A 19,908-nucleotide genomic window follows, 5' to 3' on the forward strand; every position below is an offset into this window, starting at 1 on the left:
TCAGGTGCTCCCCTAGCTGCCCTTGGTCTTCTCTCGCAGTCTATACTCTTCCTCTGCCCTCCACTCTGATCTTTCCTCGGCAGCACCCTAGTGTCTACCTGCCCTGTAATTCACTTACTTGTTGCTCACTGTTTAGGATCTGTCTTTCCCCCCAGAATGTAGGCTCCCTGTGGAGAGGGAGCTTTGCCTGTTTGGTTCACTGCTGTGTCCAAGGCCCTGGTGCTCAGTCGATGCTCAGCGTGTATTTGCTGAACCTTCATCTACAGACTGTTCACGCCCAACTTTCTTCAGAGCAGACCCTCTCCAACCTCCAGAGCAGATTGTAGGGGCAGAAGACCTGATTGTTCAGTTGACTGTCCGGATCTGGTGTAATTTTTGTGGGTAGGGTTTTGGGGTTTTGTTTGTTTGTCTGTTGTTGCTGTTGTTGTTGTTGTTTTGCTTCTAGTTATTTAACATCTATCAGTATATTTAGATTCTGTTTCATCCTGAGTCTGATTTGTTAAGTTTTATCTCTCTAGGAATACAAATCTATTTCTAAAGAATCAACTTTTCATTCTGTTAATCATCTCTATTTCTATTTTGTTTGTTTCTTTCTACTGTTTTGGTTGTTGTTAAGATTCTTTTTCTTATTTCTTCAGCTGGGTACTCAACTCAATTTTTAGTCTTTCTCTTCTCTGACAATGAGTATTTAAGGTTATAAATTTCCAAGTGTGACTTTAGTTATGTCCAGTAAGTCTTGAAAAGTAGTATTTTTAATTTCATCTTGTTGATTTTCTAATATCAATTGTATTGTTTGCTTTAGGAATTGCTGAAAAATATGCTTACTTAAATTTTCAAATGTATACTAGGTTTTCTTTGGAGGGAGGACTAACCCTTAGCTACTGATTTCGTTTTTTATTGTGTTGTGGTCAGAAGGTGATCTGCATAATGCAGATATATATATATGTGTATATATATATATATATATATATACACATATATATATATATCTCCATTATATCAAGATTGTTAATTGTATTATTCAAATATCCTATGTCCTTTCTAATGTTCCGTTTGCTTGATTTATAAGTTACTAAAAGAAGTCGGATGGGCTTCCCTGGTGGCGCAGTGGTTAGGAATCCGCCTGCCAATGCAGGGGACACGGGTTCGAGCCCTGGTTCAGGAAGATCCCACATGCCGCAGAGCAGCTAGGTCCATGCACCACAACTACTGAGCCTGCGCTATAGAGCCGGTACTCCGTGACGAGAGAGGCCACCGCAGTGAGAGGCCCGCGCGTGGCAATGAAGAGTAGCCCCCGCTCACCGCGACTAAAAAAAGAAAGCCCACGTGCAGCCACGAAGACCCAATGCAGCCAAAAATTAATTAATTAATTAATTAATTTTAAAAAAAGAAGTGGGATAAAATCCCACTTTAGCAGTCTCACCATGAAATTTTGCCAATTTGGGATTTATATGTCTTTCCAGACTTTGTTTTTTTTTTTTTAATTTTTATTTATTATTTATTTATTATGTTTATTTTTGGCTGTGTTGGGTCTTCGTTTCTGTGTGAGGGCTTTCTCCAGTTGCGGCGAGTGGGGGCCACTCTTCATCGCGGTGCGCGGGCCTCTCACTATCGCGGCCTCTCTTGTTGCGGAGCAGAGGCTCCAGACGCTCAGGCTCAGTAGTTGTGGCTCACGGGCCCAGTTGCTCCGCGGCATGTGGGATCTTCCCAGACCAGGGCTCGAACCTGTGTCCCCTGCATTGGCAGGCAGATTCTCAACCACTGCGCCACCAGGGAAGCCCCAGACTTTGTTTTTAATGCTAACAGGTTTAGGAGTATTATAGCTTCCTGATAAATTATTCCTTTCATTATTATATGGTACCCTTCTTTATCCCTATGCTTTTTGCCTTAATTTTATTTTTTTTCCATAATTAGCCTAGGCACAGCACTTCTCTGTGAGTATTGACCTCGTATGTCTTTTCCCCTCATTTTCCTTTTATCCTTTCTACATCTTACATTCCTAGGTGTGCTTGTGGTAAATAGTATGTGTGGCCAGATTTTTGTGAAAACCAATCTTACAATTTTCAACTTTTGATGGTGTTTTATTGTGATTATTGATTACTGATATGTTTTCACTGATTTTTACCATCTTATTTTGTGTTGTCGGTTGGTTTTTTGTTTTTGTTTTTCCTCTGTGCTGCTTTTTTCTCCCTTTGGGCCCTCCGTTTGATTGATCACATTATCTTTATTCCTTTTTCCCTCAACTCCCATTGTTTTGGAAGTCCAGCAGTCTCTTTTTTTTTTTTTTTACCTTTTAAGGAAAACTTTATATTCTAAAATTATTAAAAGGACATCATAAACCCATTCAATCATGCAGGTCCTTTAAACTTTGCTTTGAAAGTCTTAAGGAGAAAAATATATGGTACTGTGACTAGGGCATAGGCTGGAGAAAACTTTCCGATTTCTAATTTTTCTTCCCTTACCTTACTACTTGAGAGAAGTCAATACAATTTTCCGTTTGTATAAATGAAAGGCCACAGTTTTTAACTCTTTTATAATAATATTCCTTGAGCCAGAAGAAGATATATTTTCCACATTTTAGTTACATTTCAACAATTATGTATTATATGCCTATAGGGCTCATGTTCAATGGCAAAGTGAAGTGGACGGATGGTCTCACATGTTTCCTTGTAAGATAGCGTGTCAAGAACTGGCTTATATATTATCCGTCCTCCAGACTGACATCACACTTCATAATAGCTTGGTATGATGATTGCTGTCAAAATCGCCTGCAAGGAAACATCCGTGCCACTGGGCCTGGCCGTGCCGCGGAGGGACCTCGCCGGGAAGGACGCGTGGGCTCGCGCAGGGGGAGCGGAGCCCCAGCGGGTGGCACCCACGCTGCCGCCTCAGAAGGGGGGCCCAGCATTCTCTTTCTATCATTTTCATAAACACACTTACATTTTCAGCATGTGGGATTAACAAAGCCTGAGGTTAATTACTGTCTCCACCCGCCTCGTGCACTAGTGGGAGTTGAAGATGCTTTAGCTGCAGGTCTTTGTCCACATCGTCCTCCCTCCAGTGAGGCTGCTTGAGGAGTCACATGTCAACCCGCTCTTTACTCACTTTCCTTCTGGCTTGAATTTTCTTCTTCCTGAAAGTAGTGACAAATTTCAGTCTTTGAAATGTCTTATTTCACCCTCATTTTGAGTGATAATTTAGCCAGTGTAGAATTCTAAATTGACAAAGTATTTTTTTCTCAATACTTGGAAGACTTTTCTCTCTGTGTGCTGTATTCTGGGTAATTTTCCCAATTCTGACTTCCATCTCACTGATTCTGTTTGATTTTAATCTGCTGTTAATCCCATCCATAGGGTTGTTGTTGGTTTTTTTCCCATAGAATTTTAAATTTCAATGACCATAGGTTTTATTTCTGTAAGCCCTGTTTGGTACATTATCAAATCTCCTTGCTCTTTCTTTATAGTGGTTTTTTCTTTTTTGTTTAATGCAATTTTTAGATTTCTTTTGTCTTTAATTATTTTAAAAACATTTATTTTAAAATTCTAGTCAGTAGTTCCCTTATGTGAAATTTTTGGTGGTCTAATCCTGTTTGCGGTGTCCACCGACTCACTCACTGTAGGGGGACTGTAGGTTCTTTCTGTGACAGTGTTGTGACTTGGGGTTACGGACTCAGCTGGGCCTGTATTTATGTGGAAATCCTGGGCAGCCTAGATGTGTCCCTCAGAGGAGTACGACTAGCCCAGGACCTGTTTTATGTTAATTTCTTGGCTTGGTGGTCCTGGGGGCTACAAAGAGTAATACAGTTCAGACTCCAAAATTGTTGGGGACAGGCAGTGGTTACAACTTCATAGGGAGACTTCTCCACAGCGAGATCACCACAAAGCTTTATGAAAATTGCTTAAATAAAAGAGAAATATAAGAATTATGAAAATAGATTACTCACCAGGTTTTTGAGCACTACATGTCATCCTAAGTGTATGACACGTATTAACTCATTCAGTCATCACAAAATCAGTAAGCAAGCCCATTATTGTCCTCATGTAACAGATGAGGAAACAAAGCAAACTAGAAGTAACTTAACTTGTCCAGAATCACATGTGGCTCATCAGTGGAGAAACCAAGATTTGAAACACATCAGTGGGCATCTGACCCAAGCAGGACCAATGAGAATCCTGCCCTGGAGTCCTACTCTTGTAACTAAGGGAAGAAACCCTCTTTCTACTCTTGGGATTCACAGGAGAGATGTAGCTCGGCAACTGCTAGTGACCGAGATTCCAGCCTTGGGAAGAAAGCAACCCTGCAAGGAGTATAGATACAGGAGACGAGGACAGTTCTGAAGGAGCTTGAGCCCACAGACTTAGTCCCTGAAATCTGCTTTTCTTGCCTTTGGTTTCAAGAGCCCAGGGTCCCTAGAAGGGACTTTCCCTTCTAGGTTGAAAATCCATGGAAAAGAGAGGCTGAAGGGCTGGCCTTAGGGCAAGGGCCTCGATTGGAATACCAGCTCAGCCACAAGATACCCCAGTGGCCTGAGAAAGCCTCCTGGCTTCCCTATGTCTCCCTGTGAGCTCTGGTACGTTGGGTACAATGGTAGGGATTACTTCATTCCCTCCCTCATTCAGGCCACATACCAGAAACCTGCCTTTGGGCTGACAAGGTGGCTCCTGTCCCCCTGGGCTGTTGTGCAGGTTAGATGAGGTCCATGGATGTGACATGCTCACCATGTGCCTGGTACATAGTGAACACATTTTTGGTATAATCATAAAGCTAGCTCAGATTTGATTTCTGTCATCTCAACCACAGGAGTGCATTCTAATGCACATTCTTCGTGTATAGTGGCAAAACTTAGAGCCGTGAGAAGGGATGGCTGATCTTTGTTGTAAGTTCTTAAAAAGAGCATTAGCCTTAAAATATTATTTTAACAGTGAAATTAAGAGTGAGAAATATATGCCTAGTTAATTTCACACTTAGGATTCTACTTACCCTTTGGTTCAAGACTGTGAGTTTTGCCTACATGTTTACCTCTTCTTCCCAAAGGTCACTGACAATTTAAGAACTATGTGAGGTTTTTAAAAAAATTATTATGGTAAATAATATATAACATAAAATTTACCATCTTAACCATTTTTAAGTGTATAATACAGTAGTGTTAAAAGGAACAATATATTTTTTTGAATATAATGTCCATCCTAGTGTTAAAAGACAGACACATGGATTGTGAATAAAATCTGTGAAGACATGATACGGACGGATCAGAAGATGGAAAAGCCAACAAAAGCTGAAGAGTTGGCTGCACAGCCCTAATGTCACTGAGACTTCTGGGAAAGGGGCCAGCTGGGCACAGTGGGACCGTGCTGGTGTGGGGTGGGATCAGCTGACTCCAGCTGCAGGGCACAGAACTGCTCCCTGAGTATAGTGGGCGGGGGACTGGAGAGACCCCTGGGACAGAAGAGAAGTGGGGCTGTTATTGCAGGGAGGGAGGGACTTAGCTTTTTATGAAAGGTAATTCCTAGCCCCTCCTTCTCAACTTTCTGAATGACAGGGTATCCCCAGCCTACTTTCTGCCAGAGTCCCCTTGCACTCACACATCCCCACCCACCATCTTGAAGGGAAGCCCTCCTAGGGATAAATCCCTCTCAGTTCATTTTTTTGTTCTGATCAGTATTCCATTTTATGAAAAAACCACGTTGATATGCATATTTGGGTTGATTCTAGTTTGGGACAATTATGAATAAAACTGCTGTGAATATTTTTGCTAACTTTTCAAGAAACTGGCAAGCAGTTTTCCAGAATGATAGTACCATTTTACATTCCAACTTTTCCCATCTCCTCCACGTCCTTGCTAACACTTGGTATTTCCTGTCTTTTTAATTTTTAGCCATTCTAATGGATGTATAGTGGTATCTCCTTGTGTGATTAAATTTGCATTTCTCTGATGACTAATGATATTGAGCCTCTTTTCATATGCTTATTAGCCATTCACGTGTCTTTTGTGAAGTGTCCCTTCAAGTCCACTGACCATTTTTTTTAAAATGTGTAGTTTACCTAATGGAAATTTTGAAGCTCTTTATATATTGTGGGAACAAATTTTTTTGTAAGATACGTGTATTGCAAAAGTTCTCTAAACAAATAAAAAAAATAAAAAAATAAAAAGTTCTCTAATTTTGTAGCTTCCTTTCACTTTCATAGTAGTTTCCCTCAAAGAACAGAAGTTTTTTATTATTATAGAGTGAGCTTATCTTTTTTCTTCTATCATTTATATTCTGTGTCCTATCTAAGAAATCTTTGCCTCCTGCAAGATCATAAAATTTTCTCCTGTGTTTTCAATGAGAAGTTGTAGTTTTAACTTTTCATTTAGTTCTATGATTAATTTCAAGGTAATTTTTATTCGTGGTGTCAAGAAAAGGTTGATGTTTGTATTTTCCCTTTTGGGGTGTCCAGTTGTTTCATTCCATTTTTAAATTATTTTAAAATATTTTTATTTACATTGTTTGGCAACCATCACCGCTATGTCCAGAACTTTTTCATCATGCCATATGGAAACTCTGTGCCCATTAAGTAGTAATGCTCCATTCCCCTCCCCGAGCCCCTGTAACCACTTTTCTACTTTCTGTCTCCACCACTATTTTAGGGACCTCTCAACACCATTTTTGAAGACTTTCCTTTCCCACTGAATTGCCTTTGCACTTTCTTTACTTTTCCTTTAATATATATTTATAATTTTTTTTAATTTATTTATTTTATTTTTTATTTTTTTGGCTGCATTGGGTCTTCATTGCTGCACACAGGCTTTCTCTAGTTGCAGTGAGCAGGGGCTACTCTTGGTTGTGGTGTGTGGGCTTCTCACTGTGGTGGCTTCTCATGTTGTGGAGCACGGGCTCTAGGAGTGTGGGCTTCAGTAGTTGTGGCACGCGGGCTCAGTATTTGTGGCTCACAGGCTCTAGAGGGCAGGCTCAGTAGTTGCGGCGCACGGACTTAGTTGCTCTTCAGCATGTGGGATCTTCCTGGACCAGGGCTCGAACCCGTGTCCCCTGCATTGGCAGGCGGATTCTTAACCACTGTGCCACCAGGGAAGCCCTAATCTATATTTATATACTTTCTCCAATACCACACTATCTTAACTTCTATAACTCTATACTAAGTCTTGAAATCAGAGAGTGTAAGTCCTACGACTTCATTCTTTTTTAATTTTGTTGGCTATTCTAGGTCATTTTCATTTCTATGTTTTAGAAGTTTTAGAATCAGCTTGTCAATTTCTACAAAAATTAAAAACCACCTGGGAATTTAATTGGGTATTGCATTGAGTCTATAAATATATTTAGAGAAAATGGACTTCTTAACAACATTGAATCTTCTAATGTTTGAACATGGTATGTCCCCCATTTATTTTGTTTTCCTCAAGTATCTCAGCAAGGCTTAGTAGTTTTCAGGGTTGCATTCTTAAACATTTTGTTAAATTTGCTCCTAAGAATTTCATTATTTCACATTATTACAAATGAAATTTTAAAATTTCATGCTATAATTGTTTGTTGCTAGTATATAAAAATACAACTGATTTTTGTATGTAAATTTTGTAGCTTATAACCTTGTTAAATTCACTTCATTTTATAGTATTTTTGTAGATTCCTTAGGATTTTCTACATAAATAGTCAGCAAATAGCAAACTATTTCCTTATTTTGAATCTTTATGACTTTCATTTATTTTTCTTGCCTTGTTGCAATGACCACCAGTACAGTGTCATACAGAAGTGATAAGAGCAGGCATTCTTGCTTTGCTCTCAATCATCAATAGAAAATGTTTGCTATTTCACCATTAAGTATGTTATCTGAAGGTTTTTTTATAGATACCCTTTATCAGATTTAGAAAATTACCTTCTAGTCCTTGTCTGTAGAGTTTTTCATTATGAACAGATAGCTGACCCTCTTAAGGAACATTTTGATACCTTACCCAATAACTGCTTACATCCTATTGGCCAGAACTGGGTCTGGCTGCAAGTGAGGCTAGAAAATGTTCTTTCTTAGGTGAGCACATTACTGCCTCCTAGAAAACCAGGGCTCTGTTAATAAGGAAGAAGGCATGATGGATATCAGAATAGGCAACTAGCAAGCTGCCACTGTGGGTATACAATTCTAGATTAGCAGTTATTGACATGCCACATTTTAAACTTACTATTCTATTGTCATCTTGTTGCCATTAAAATAAATACTGTTTTGAACTGTTATTCTTTCCGTAGGTAATTTGTTCTCTCTGGCTACTTTTCAGACCCTGTTGTCTTTAATATTATTCAATTTCAATATGATGTGCCTAGGTGTTCTTTTAGTTTTAGTTATCCAGTTTGCGATTTGTTGTGATTCCTGAATCTGAGGAGTTATGTCTTTCATCAAATCTGAAAATTCTCTGCTATTATCTTTTTTAATATTGTATCTCCTCAGTATCTTCTTTTAAAAATATGTTAGACCTCATGTATGAAAACATTATGTGAAGGGAAATAAGCCATTCACAAAGGACAAACTTTATATGACTCTACTGATATGAGGTTCCTAGAATAGGCAAATTCATAGAGACAGAAAGCAGAATAGAGGTTACCAGGGGCTGGGGAAAGGAGAGAATAGATAGTATTGTTAATGGGGACAGAGTTTCTCTTTGAGATAATGAACAAGTTCTGGAAATGAATAGTGGTGATGGTTCTACAACATTGTGAATATATTTTGTTAAATTATAAATTGTGAAAATTTTTAAAAGATTGAAATTTTTAATATATATTAGACCTTCTCACTGTAACTTCTATAAAATTGTCTCATCTCCCAGTCTAACTATTTTGTATTCAGTCTACCATCTTCTAGTTCAATAATTCTCAGCTGTGTCTTGTCTGCTATTAACCTGCCCATTGAAATTTCAATTATTATATTTTTCATTTCTAAAGTTACATTTTGTTCGTTTTAAAATCTATCAGATTCTTTCTTTTCCTTTATCCTTTTTTTCTGATGCTTTCTAACAGTTTCTCTTTCCTTGTTCAGGTTTTCAATTGCATCTTTTATCTCTGAGGCCATTTTTAGCATCCTTACATGTTTTGTGATTTTTAGATTGTGATCTCATGTTTGGTTAATCCAAACTGTGGTAAGCTGGAGGGACTGAACTCCTCCAGAGGTGATTTGCATTTGCTCCTGCTAGGTGCCTCAATGCTGCCAACATATAACCACTTCAACTCAATTCTAAACCACCCAGGTAGGGAATTCCCTTGTGGTCCAGTGGTTAGGACTCCACACTTCCACTGCTGGGGGCGCAGTTTCGATCCTTGGTCGGGGAACTAAGATCCTGCAAGCTGTGCAGTGTGACCAAAAAGAAACCCATCCAGTATATATTTAAAACCCACACCCATTTGAAGGTAAACGTCTGTACTTATGAATTCTGAAGGGAGATTTGATTTCTGTCTTGTGGTTAGTTTGTCACAAAATCTCTCATTTCTCTTTCCTGGAAAGATTTTTTTTCCTAGTCCTTGTAACCTTTTACTGAAATTACGGGTCTTTAATAATCCTGACTTTATGTGGGTATCAAAATACCAACTTCTTATATTGCATGGGCCCACATCCCTTTCTCTTGCCTTCTATGCATCCATTAAAACCCAGAGCTTTAAGCTCCTGGTATGGAGAATGTTCCTGATACCACACTTGCTTACCCTGTTGCTTTTAGTTTCTACTTACTATATTTTACTCAGCATTTTCAAGTGTTTTACAATAGAGGGGTTTTAGATTACATTGTTGGAAATCTGTTTTTCTTATTCAGCCACAGCAGTCAGCACATAGAAGTGTTTAACAATTGTTTGCTGGTCAGATAGTAAATGAATCAATAAATGAACAGAAAGACATCCTGCATTTTATTTTATTTTTTTTAAATAAATATATATATTTATTTATTTATTTATTTATTTTTGGCTGCATTGGGTCTTTGTTGCTTCACGCAGGCCTTCTCTAGCTGCGGCGAGAGGGAGCTACTCTTCGTTGCGGTGTGCAGGCTTCTCATTGCGGTGGCTTCTCTTGTTGTGGAGCACAGGCTCTAGGAGCACAGGCTTCAGTAGTTGTGGCACATGGGCTCAGTAGTTGTGGCTTGCAGGCTCTAGAGCGCAGGCTCAGTAGTTGTGGCGCACGGGCTTAGTTGCTCCGCGGCATGTGGGATCTTCCTGGACCAGGGCTTGAACCTGTGTCCCCTGCACTGGCAGGCGGATTCTTAACCACTGCGCCACCAGGGAAGTCCAACATCCTGAATTTTAAAATGTTTACTACACACATACCCACACACAACAAAGTATGAGGGTAAGGCACTAGGAATACAGCAGTGATCAAATGGGTCCCTCCTGGTCAAACACATCCTCTCATTCACTGAGAACTTCAGCACCCTGATGACAGGTTGTCTGCTCACTCCAAGTTCTGACATCCTCCATGTCTCTCCAAGTGATCCCTCACACCATGGGCTCCCAGTTCCTCCACCTCTCATCTCACTGACTGTAAAAGCTAGGGTTTAGGTGTAGATTATAGACCCACGTATGGCTAGTTTGAGCAGAAAGGTACTTAATACATGGAATTAGTGTCTACAAAGTCATTGGAAGTACTGAAAGTAGCACTTACCCTGAGCTGCTAGAAATATACTCTCCCCCAACAATACCACAGAACTAGTCCGCTGGGGATTTGTTCTTTTTGCCACAGTCAGCAAACTGAGGTGTCAGAAAGCTGATACTCCAACTGCTGGCTCCAACACACCACACCTCGGAATCTGTATTTCCCAGCCCCTTTCACATCTAGGTAGGGCCATGTCACAGAGTTCTGGAATTGGTTTGGGTAGAAATGATGTGTGCCACTCCTAGGTCTAACCCATAAATACCTCCTGCTTATCCTGCGTGCTCTCTGTTCACTCTTCTGCTGGCTGAATGTAGGCATCTAGGATGACCTTAAATCCACATGTCAAAAATGGCAGCACTTCCTTCAGCATGGGTCCCTAAATGCCTATATGGACCAGAGACTCACCTACCCCCATTCCTGCCTATGTTGCAAACTGGACTTTCTGTGAGCAAGAAATAAATGCCTATTGTATTGAGTCACTGAGATTTGGGGGTTTATCTGTTAAAGTAGCTGGTGTTTCCTCAACCGATATAGGAGACTCCATTGAGCTTTCCACCTTCAGAGTCCTTGTCTAGATCAGCAGGTAGTGTTGCACTGGCCAGCTGCTCAATATATCTATTTGAATAATATGCTTGAGAACCAGGGAGATTAATACAAAATAAATTTGTGTAACCACTGTATCCATTGTGGGATGGACAGTGGCCCCAAATGCATGACTTGCCTGACTTCCAAAGCCCAGCTCTCATCAGTGGACTGTGGAGGCATCAGAATGTCCAAGAAGTGGCATTCGCTCAGAGCCAGTGCCCAACAACCCCTCAGAGCCTGAGGTGTCCCTTCCCCTAGTGCATGGCCATCCTGCCCAAAGGCCATACCTCCCTGCAGCGGAGGCCAGGGAGAAGACTTAGTACAGCCTAGGGTGTTTCTGCCAGGTCTTTCCCTCTGGCAGAGGGCTCCAGGTCTGTGAGTGACTCATGTCCAGGAATTGGAAGAGGAGCTGCATTGTGAGTCAAGTCTGGGCCATGTTCCCGAGACCCAGGGTCTTTCCACCACCACCCCCGCCTCCACTAGTGCTGCCCTCTGTTTTTGTCCTGGAGGGTAACTCCACTGGCCAGTGAGCCAAAAATCTCTGAGGCCACGCCATTCTGCCTGACACGATGGTGACAATACCTGCCTGGCCACGTGGCCCCTGCCACCCTAGCACCTTTTCATCCCATCTCATTTCTGTCCCACGGTGGCCAGCTCCCCAGAGCCTCGCAAGGGTGTTGCTGCTTCCCTTCCTTACTCCAAGGTCCACCTCAGTGTCTCAATGAGCGCATCCTCCAGGCCCTCACAGAGGACAGTTAGGGGACGACAGAGCAGGTCAAGCACAATACACTCCTATCCCTCTCTGTCTTTGGACGCCTTTTTCTGTACTAACCCAAAGAGTTTACAGCATCTTGGCTTCATTCACATGGGCCGTCATGAGCACTGGTTTTAACAACCACAGCACAGTCAACACCATCCTCGCCCCTCAGATCCAGAACCTGTGCTCAGTCCTGCCTGACTCAGGATCATTTTCCTCCAATATCCAGGGGACAGGAATGATGGTTGCTGAGGGCAGAGTGGACGGAGCAGACCCAGAGCAGGAGGTGGAGGCCTGCACAGATGGTCTTCGGTGTCCCGGGTCCCCCACATCCGCCAGTCCCAAGAACCACTGCAGAAGCCCTTCAGGTGGGCCAAGTGTTCTCCATGAAGCGGCTGGCCCACCCTGCTCACCCCAGGCAGGCCCAGGAAATGGGAGGCCCTCCCTTGCCCTAGGTGCCGGAAGAGCAGGCACGCACCGCTCACAGGGCCCCTCTCCTAACTGTGGGTGTTAGTTCCAAATTAGCAATGCCCAGAGCCACTTCCGCAGCCTGGCAGGATGCCTCGCACCGGGGCTCTGTCCCAAGCTGACCCTCCTGCCGGCTCCCGCAGCAAAGCCAAGAAAGGCTCACATCTCCAAAAGACTCTGGCGCCCGCAGAGCTCGGCTTTGAACAAACACAGCTGGCAGCGCATGCGCCCTCCCCCCACCCAGAGGTCAGGGCTGGGCTGGCTCTGCTGTCCCGTGTGCACACACCAGAACAGCCTCCAGAGACTGCAGGGGAAAGGGCCAGCCATTTGCATAACATTACAACCATCGGCCGGCTCTTCCAGAGAATAAGGGCAGGTCCTCCGCTGCCTGGGGTAGTTCCCAGCTTGCAGCAGAGAAGGAAGAAAGTGCTTTTGGTTGATTCCTTTTAAACTCCGATTCACAGCGCCAACCAGCTGTGATAGTTCCAATTACAAGTTCAAAGATTTCTGGGCCACGGAAAAACTTTCTGTCCTGGCCACCCACCCCATACTGCTCCCACGCACCGGCCCAGAAACCACACTGGAATGTGACACCAAGGGGGTGGCTCACCGGAGCCCCTTCCGTTCCCCACGAGGCCAGCAGCAGCCGCAAGCTCAGCCGTGTCTCTGGGAGTCGCTACCCTTCCAATTTTCTCCCCAACGCTGCCTTTCGTCTTGAGCTTTCATCTTTCATCAGCAAAATACCAGCTCCCCAACCAGGGCTGCAGTGGAAACTGTGTCTCGGCCCCCACCCCAGTGACCAGAGGCCTTTCAGGGGCCCTGTCCACTCTCCCACTGGCTCCAGGGTCAGTAACCACGGGAAGCCCTCCCCAACCAGCAGCCCGCATCCTGCTCTTCCTGAGGTCCGACCTTGTGGGGGACCCTGAAGCCTGAGAGCTGCCCTGGGGAGGGCTGGGGGTAGGCGACGAATGTCCTAGGGGAGCTGCTGTGGGGAGGCGCTCTGGGGGAGTTACGTGGGGTGTTCAGCTGCACTAAGATACCCACCTAACCATCCCCTGGGGCGTTCTCTTACTTTGAAACAGCTAAACAAACTGCGGACCAAAAAGGTGAAGTCATTCGTCCAAAGCTGTGCAGTGATGGAGCCAGGACCGTCATCTCCGCTTTCGATGGGCCCTTCCCATTGGTGTAACGCGGACGCAGAGCAAACCCCAGATGCCCCTCTACACAGCACACACACGCCCCACCACGCACACCGCACATCACACACACAGACACATCACACACACACACACACCCTGACACACAACAGACACACACATGAACGGAGGGGAAAGGGTTGGGAAGAAATTTTGATCTCCTGTTTCAAGAAAAACACCAAAAGGAGTGTTGAAGGAAAAGCCAGCAGCCCGCGGGCTCCACGGTTTTTGTTTCGATTCGCTCGTTCCACACTCTCCGGGTTCAGGCCCCGTAAGCAACACACCGCGCGCCGAGCGCGAACGCCGGCAGCCCGCTTGCGAGCACCTCCCCGGCCGCCCCGCACCTGGCGCCAACTGCCTCGGGGCGCAAAGCGGGTCGGAGCGCGCGCACGACCGCGCCGACCCCCCGCCCAGGCCTCCCGGGCCGGCCCCCCGCCGCCGGATCGCGACCCCGCCCCAACCCCGGTCAGAGAAGGCCTCGCCACACCCGCCGGGCCTGGCTCCCCCTGCCCGGCCCTGAGCCCCGGCCCTGGGCGCGCCGCGCGGAAGTCACGGGGTCAGGGGGCGGGCCGCAGGGCGGGCCGGGGGCGGGGCCGGGCCAGGCGGAAGCGCCAGCAGAGGGCACTGCTGCCCACTGTTCCGCGTTCGCCCCTCCTCGGCCGTGAACTGCCTTCGTCCCGCTTCGCGGGCCCCCGCAGGTCAGTGTCCTGGGACTTCTGCCCTTGATCACGAGCCTGGGCCGGGACCTTTACGTGAAGAGGGTGAGATCTCCGCCTAAGAATCTAAAGGTGTCCTGGCCCTTGAGGGTCTCCAGGGAGTTAGATCCCAGGCTACGGGCTCCTGTGTTCTGTTGAGGTCAAGGATCTCAGGGTGCCGAGTTCGCTGGGACTTCAGGAAAGGAGTTGTCTCAGTCGGGGGAGTATTTGGGTCTGGGGTCTCAGGTAGTGCCTAGGTCTGAGGTCTCAGGGGAGGGTAGTGCCTAGGTCTGAGGTCTCAGGAGAGGTTAGTGCCTGGGTCTGGGGTATCAGAAGTTAGTGCCTGGGTCTGGGGTATCAGGGGAGGGTAGTGCCTTGTGTCTGGGGTATCAGGGGAGGGCAGTGCCTTGGGTCTGGGGTTTTGGGATAGAGCTTTCTGGAACCAGTTTGCCTTCTCTCCCAAGGGTCTCTTGTTACAGGCCTGTCTGTGCCGTGTGCCATGGTGGCTCTGTGGACCCTCACTCTGGCCTTGGCCGCTGGCCTGGCTGCTACCAGCCCACCTAACATTGTGCTGATCTTTGCTGATGACCTGGGCTATGGGGACCTGGGCTCCTATGGACACCCCAGTTCCACCACCCCCAATCTGGACCAGCTGGCCGCAGGGGGTCTGCGGTTCACGGACTTCTACGTGCCTGTGTCTCTGTGCACACCCTCCCGGTGAGCAAGGAGACCGGGAGCGCTCACCCCAAATGCCCACCCCTGCCCATCCAGTTCCTCCCAGATTCACTCTGGGTTGCAGAGGGAGGAAGAGGGTCTCCATCTCTCTATGGAGAAGTTCACGTCTCTTTGTTTTTGTCCTCTCTCTCCCCTTCTCCTTGTGTTCATCTCAATCACTTTTGCTCTGTCTCACGGACTCTGTGACTTGTCCTATAGGGCTGCCCTCCTGACCGGCCGACTCCCAGTTCGGATGGGCCTGTACCCTGGCGTTCTGGAGCCCAGCTCCCGAGGGGGCCTGCCCCTGGAGGAGGTGACCCTGGCTGAGGTCCTGGCTGCCCGAGGCTACCTCACAGGGATAGCTGGCAAATGGCACCTTGGGGTGGGGCCTGAGGGGGCCTTTCTGCCCCCCCACCATGGCTTCCATCGGTTCCTGGGCATCCCATACTCCCATGACCAGGTAGGAACCACAGGGGCCCTTCCCCTTGACCCTACAGCCCCAGCCCACAGCCCAGACCTCTGAAGGAGCTGCTCCCCCAGGGCCCTTGCCAGAACCTGACCTGCTTCCCGCCGGCCACCCCCTGCGATGGCGGCTGTGACCAGGGCCTGGTCCCTGTCCCTCTGTTGGCCAACCTATCGGTGGAGGCACAGCCCCCTTGGCTTCCTGGACTTGAGGCCCGCTACGTGGCCTTCGCCCGTGACCTCATGGCTGATGCCCAGCGCCAGGGCCGCCCGTTCTTCCTGTACTACGCCTCCCACGTGAGTGATCGTGGCCCCCCCACCCCCAAGCCCAGGGCTGCCCGTGACCCCTACCTGCTGCTAACTCCAGTCTCCATCCCCAGCACACCCACTATCCCCAGTTCAGTGGGCAGAGCTTTTCGGGGCGCTCCGGCCGAGGGCCGTTTGGGGACTCCCTGATGGAGCTGGATGCGGCTGTGGGGGCCCTGATGACGGCTGTGGGGGACCTAGGGCTGCTCGGAGAGACACTGGTCTTCTTCACTGCAGACAACGGGTACTCTGGCAGGGGGCAGAGGACGCTGGTCGATCCCTCACAGGGTCCTGGGGTCTTCCCATCTTGACTGCTGGCCGAGGACGTAGTGGGATAAGGGGGTCTCGGGAGATGCTGGCCATATGTGGTGACACCAGGTGCATGTGTGTGGGAGGCTGGGGGCCACGAGTACATGGAGGTGCTTGTCTTGGTAGGACAGGGAGCAGACAGGCACATGCTGGCCGTTTCTGGGCAAAACGTGTAACTCAGAAGTCTGGGGCTGGGCTCACTGGGGCAGGCCAGAGGCCCTGGGCTCCTCATCGCAGATAACCTCTCGTGCGTTCCAGACCTGAGACCATGCGGATGTCCCACGGCGGCTGCTCCGGCCTCCTGCGATGCGGAAAGGGAACCACTTTCGAGGGGGGTGTCCGAGAGCCTGCCTTGGCCTTCTGGCCAGGCCACATTGCTCCCGGTCAGTCTTCAGGCCTTCTCCTCCTGGACTCTTGGCCCCATCTCCCCAACCCTGATCACAAATGGCGTGACTGTACAGCCCTCTACCCGCAGGTGTGACCCACGAGCTAGCCAGCTCCCTGGACCTGCTGCCCACCCTGGCAGCCCTGGCAGGGGCCCCACTGCCCAATGTCACCTTGGATGGCGTTGACCTCAGCCCCCTGCTGCTGGGCACAGGCAAGGTAGGGCCCGTGACCTCATGACCCCAGCTCCCCCCAACCCCCCCCCGGCCCCCCCACAACTTACCCTCCCCGGGAGTGCGTATGGGCAGCAACTGAAGTCCCTGGGACCAGGCAGACCCTCTGCTGAGCAGCGCCCAAGTGGTGCCGCCCCTGGGGCTCTCAGGTGGGCAGGGAGCCACGGCACATCCAGGGCCCAGCGCAGAGCTGAGGCTCTGGGTATGTGCAGACCCCCGACTTTGCCCCCAGAGCCCCCGGCAGACCCTCTTCTTCTACTCGGCCTACCCAGACGAGGTCCGAGGGGTCTTTGCTGTGCGGAGCGGGAAGTACAAGGCACACTTCTTCACCCAGGGTAACTTCCTCTCCCCCAGCCCTGCCCACCCCTCGTAGCCCCAGAGCCCACACCCCCCTTTGCCCTGTGCACAGATGTGCCCCCCTCCCCAGGCTCTGTCCACAGCGACACCACTGCGGACCCTGCCTGCCATGCCTCTAGTCCTCTGACTGCCCATGAGCCCCCGCTGCTCTTTGACCTGTCTGAGGACCCTGGTGAGAACTACAACCTTCTGGGGGGTGTGGCTGAGGTCACCCCAGAGGCGCTGCAGGCGCTGAAGCAACTTCAGCTGCTCAAGGCCCAGTTTGATGCTGCCGTGACCTTCAGCCCCAGCCAGATAGCCCGGGGCGAGGACCCTGCCCTGCAGGTCTGCTGTCAGCCCAGCTGCACCCCCAGGCCATCCTGCTGCCACTGCCCTGAGCCCCAGCCCTGAGGGCATAGGCGGAGGCCAGCCCCACGCCCCTCTTCCCACCCAGGCACGTGATGGTCCATTGCTGTGCTGTGGGTGTGTAGAGGTGGTTTGTACCTGAGAACGCTAATAACACCAGCTGACACTTGTAGGTGTGATAATTCACGTGATCCTTGTGATAGCCCTGAGATAGGTGTTGTTCTGCCCGTTACAAATGAGGAACCTGAGGCGTGGAGAGGTCCAGCAACTTGTCTGAGGTCACCCGGCCCGTGAGAGGTTGGCTCCGGAAGCTGCCCCCCTCCCCCTGGTGATTGCTTGTGTCAGTGCAGACAAGCGTGGTGGTGAGTGTGGGCACACCTGTTCACAGGGGCAATACTAGGTGCTTTTATGTGCCAGGACGGGGTGAGGAGGGGGCGAGGGCATAGCGGACAGCAGACCCCGAAGACGCAGAGTGCCCATAAGAGCCAGGTTTTCCCCGGGGAAGAAGCACAGGAACTGGACCGCCCTGGCTGTTAGAAACCTGTCTGGAGGAGGGTGAGGAGTTGCAGTCTACGTGGTGAAGTGGGCTGGGGAGCCCTGCCAGCTCTGAGGAAGGCACGTCAGCAGCTCCAGAGACTTCCCCTCGGCCCCCAGTGCCCCTTCCAAAACTCTGCGTTTCCTACCTGCACACACATTTCCAGTCTCCTGGCTTCACCTCTGCCCCTAGGGGAGCCATTCCCCACCCAACAAAGTGATCTCTTAAAAACAAGCAGGTTTGGCTCCATTTGTGTTCAAAACCGCAGGCTTCCTATCATGCTCCGAATAGAACCCAGACTCCTTGGAGTGGCCCACCATGCCCCACCCCACAGCCCTCGTCCGTCAGCCCTGGCAGCTGGCCGGCTTGCCCATCATCAGGGCAAGATGCTCATCCTTGACTCTGTCTGGCACCTTCTCTGCAGAAGGGGCCCCCTGCCTGCCCACCCGCTGGCATCTGCGTGGTGGCATGTAGCCCTCCTGGGGTCCCCTTGTGTGTGTGCCGATTCAGGGCCACGTGCTCCTAGAGCGGCTGTCACACCCCACGTGCTCCTAGAGCGGCTGTCACACCCCACGTGCTCCTAGAGCGGCTGTCACACCCCACGTGCTCCCTCGGCGTTGGTTGAGTGAGAAGAGTGCAGTCTGGGTGCTCAGGACCCCGAGCGGGTGTCCTGTCCTCACAGTAGACCAAACAGCCATCCCCCTCCTACTAACGGTCCTCACTTTTTCACTGGTGGGCAGAGGCCCCGTGACCTCTGAGGTACAGGCTCTCCTAGTCCCAGGAGGTAGTAGCCAGTCTGAGCCAATCACAATCCAGTGATTGGTCCAAGAGAGGCGTGTGACCAAGGGTCCTGGTCAGTGAAGCGTCAGGGGCAGTCTGCTGGAATATCCGGGTCTTCTGCACCACTCACCCTCCAGGGATGGTGAGGACGGTGCTGCAGCACCACTGGCCCTGACCAGACATCGTGCAGCCACTGAACGAGTGTCTCCAGCCATGTACCTCCAGAGCTCACAATGTAAGAAAATAAACCAGCCTATTTAAGCCACTGCTGCTGGCTTGTCTATTACTTGCAGCTGAACGCAGTCTTGCTGGAATGACGTGTGAACGGGACGTGTAGAGGGCATGTGTATGTGTGCAGGGGTCCTCCTGAGTGAGCCTGTGGTGTCAGACACCGTGTGCTGAGGCCCTGTCTGTGTTCTCCATGTGACTCTCCCATCACTTCTCGTCTGCTTTGGAGGCTGCACTAACCATGCCCCACATCCTGCTGTATCTTGGAGCTGCCCCCTTAGGGCAGTGGTTTCCTTGGGGGCCCCTTCAGCCACTGGCGCTGACATAAGGAGGGCCCACGTGCATGTGTGGTCTGGGCATGCCCACCCTCTGCAGCCTGCAGCTTCTCTTCCGGGGGGCCTGCAGTCACCTGGAGGTGCCCTGGTTTCAGGATGAGGACAGAGGAATGGAAGCAGGTGCACGATCTCCGTATCACATCCAAAGATCAGACACTCCAGCAGGAATAAATGAATGCCAGCACCCGGGCATCGCCTGCAGGCGCCTTGCCCAGGTCTGTTGCCCAGCTGGGTGGTGAGCATCACGGCGTTAGTTCCACGGACCTTTACTCACCACCCAGGGCTGTGCTTGGGGCTGGGGCACAAATCGACAGAGGGCACTCACCCCTGCTCCTGTGGTGCTTAATGTCTAGCGAGGGAGATGAACATCAACCCTGCGCACTCAGACCAAGTGGAGTTCATTGTGACAGAAACTCAACTTCCCAGGTTTCGGTGTGTGGGTATTGCCTGGGAACAACGATCGGGAACCGTCAGGTGCTACAGAAGTTCTCCGTCTTGACTGGGGGTGGGGGGTGGAAACGTGGTGCACAGATACGTATAATGCACTCGAGCTACACACTTGAGTGTGTAGCTTGAGTGCCCTTTATGATGCCATGTATATTTTATAC

At 48.9% G+C, this 19,908-nt stretch overlaps 1 protein-coding gene and 1 long non-coding RNA gene across 2 annotated transcripts; one reads left to right on the forward strand and one right to left on the reverse strand.

Annotated features, from left to right (window-relative positions):
* Positions 1 to 9,208: 9,208 nt before the first annotated feature.
* On the reverse strand, positions 9,209 to 13,588 carry LOC309641179. Its single transcript, XR_014252547.1, has 2 exons — positions 13,466 to 13,588; positions 9,209 to 10,255 (listed from the first exon to the last, which is right to left on the reverse strand). It is a non-coding gene; the product is annotated as an uncharacterized lncRNA (long non-coding RNA).
* A 664-nt stretch (positions 13,589 to 14,252) lies between these two features.
* Positions 14,253 to 19,002, forward strand: ARSA (arylsulfatase A). Its single transcript, XM_082420931.1, has 10 exons — positions 14,253 to 14,378; positions 14,777 to 15,029; positions 15,246 to 15,486; positions 15,567 to 15,785; positions 15,869 to 16,038; positions 16,362 to 16,486; positions 16,579 to 16,706; positions 16,953 to 17,055; positions 17,148 to 18,453; positions 18,513 to 19,002. The coding sequence occupies exons 2-9, from the start codon at positions 14,812 to 14,814 to the stop codon at positions 17,465 to 17,467; spliced, it is 1,524 nt and encodes a 507-aa protein (XP_082277057.1). The 5' UTR covers positions 14,253 to 14,378; positions 14,777 to 14,811; the 3' UTR covers positions 17,468 to 18,453; positions 18,513 to 19,002.
* The last annotated feature ends 906 nt before the right edge of the window (positions 19,003 to 19,908 follow it).

The sequence above is a fragment of the Balaenoptera physalus genome (assembly GCF_965194825.1).
Source record: "Balaenoptera physalus genome assembly, chromosome: 13".
Lineage (NCBI taxonomy): Eukaryota > Metazoa > Chordata > Mammalia > Artiodactyla > Balaenopteridae > Balaenoptera > Balaenoptera physalus.

Bases quoted from the DNA above. Each gene is read 5' to 3' on its own strand.
- ARSA (XM_082420931.1), top strand. From the start codon at position 14,812: ATGGTGGCTCTGTGGACCCTCACTCTGGCCTTGGCCGCTGGCCTGGCT. The intron at 15,786-15,868 runs GTGAGTGATCGT...CTCCATCCCCAG, and splicing joins TCCTGTACTACGCCTCCCAC to CACACCCACTATCCCCAGTT. The intron at 16,487-16,578 runs GTCAGTCTTCAG...CTCTACCCGCAG, and splicing joins GCCAGGCCACATTGCTCCCG to GTGTGACCCACGAGCTAGCC.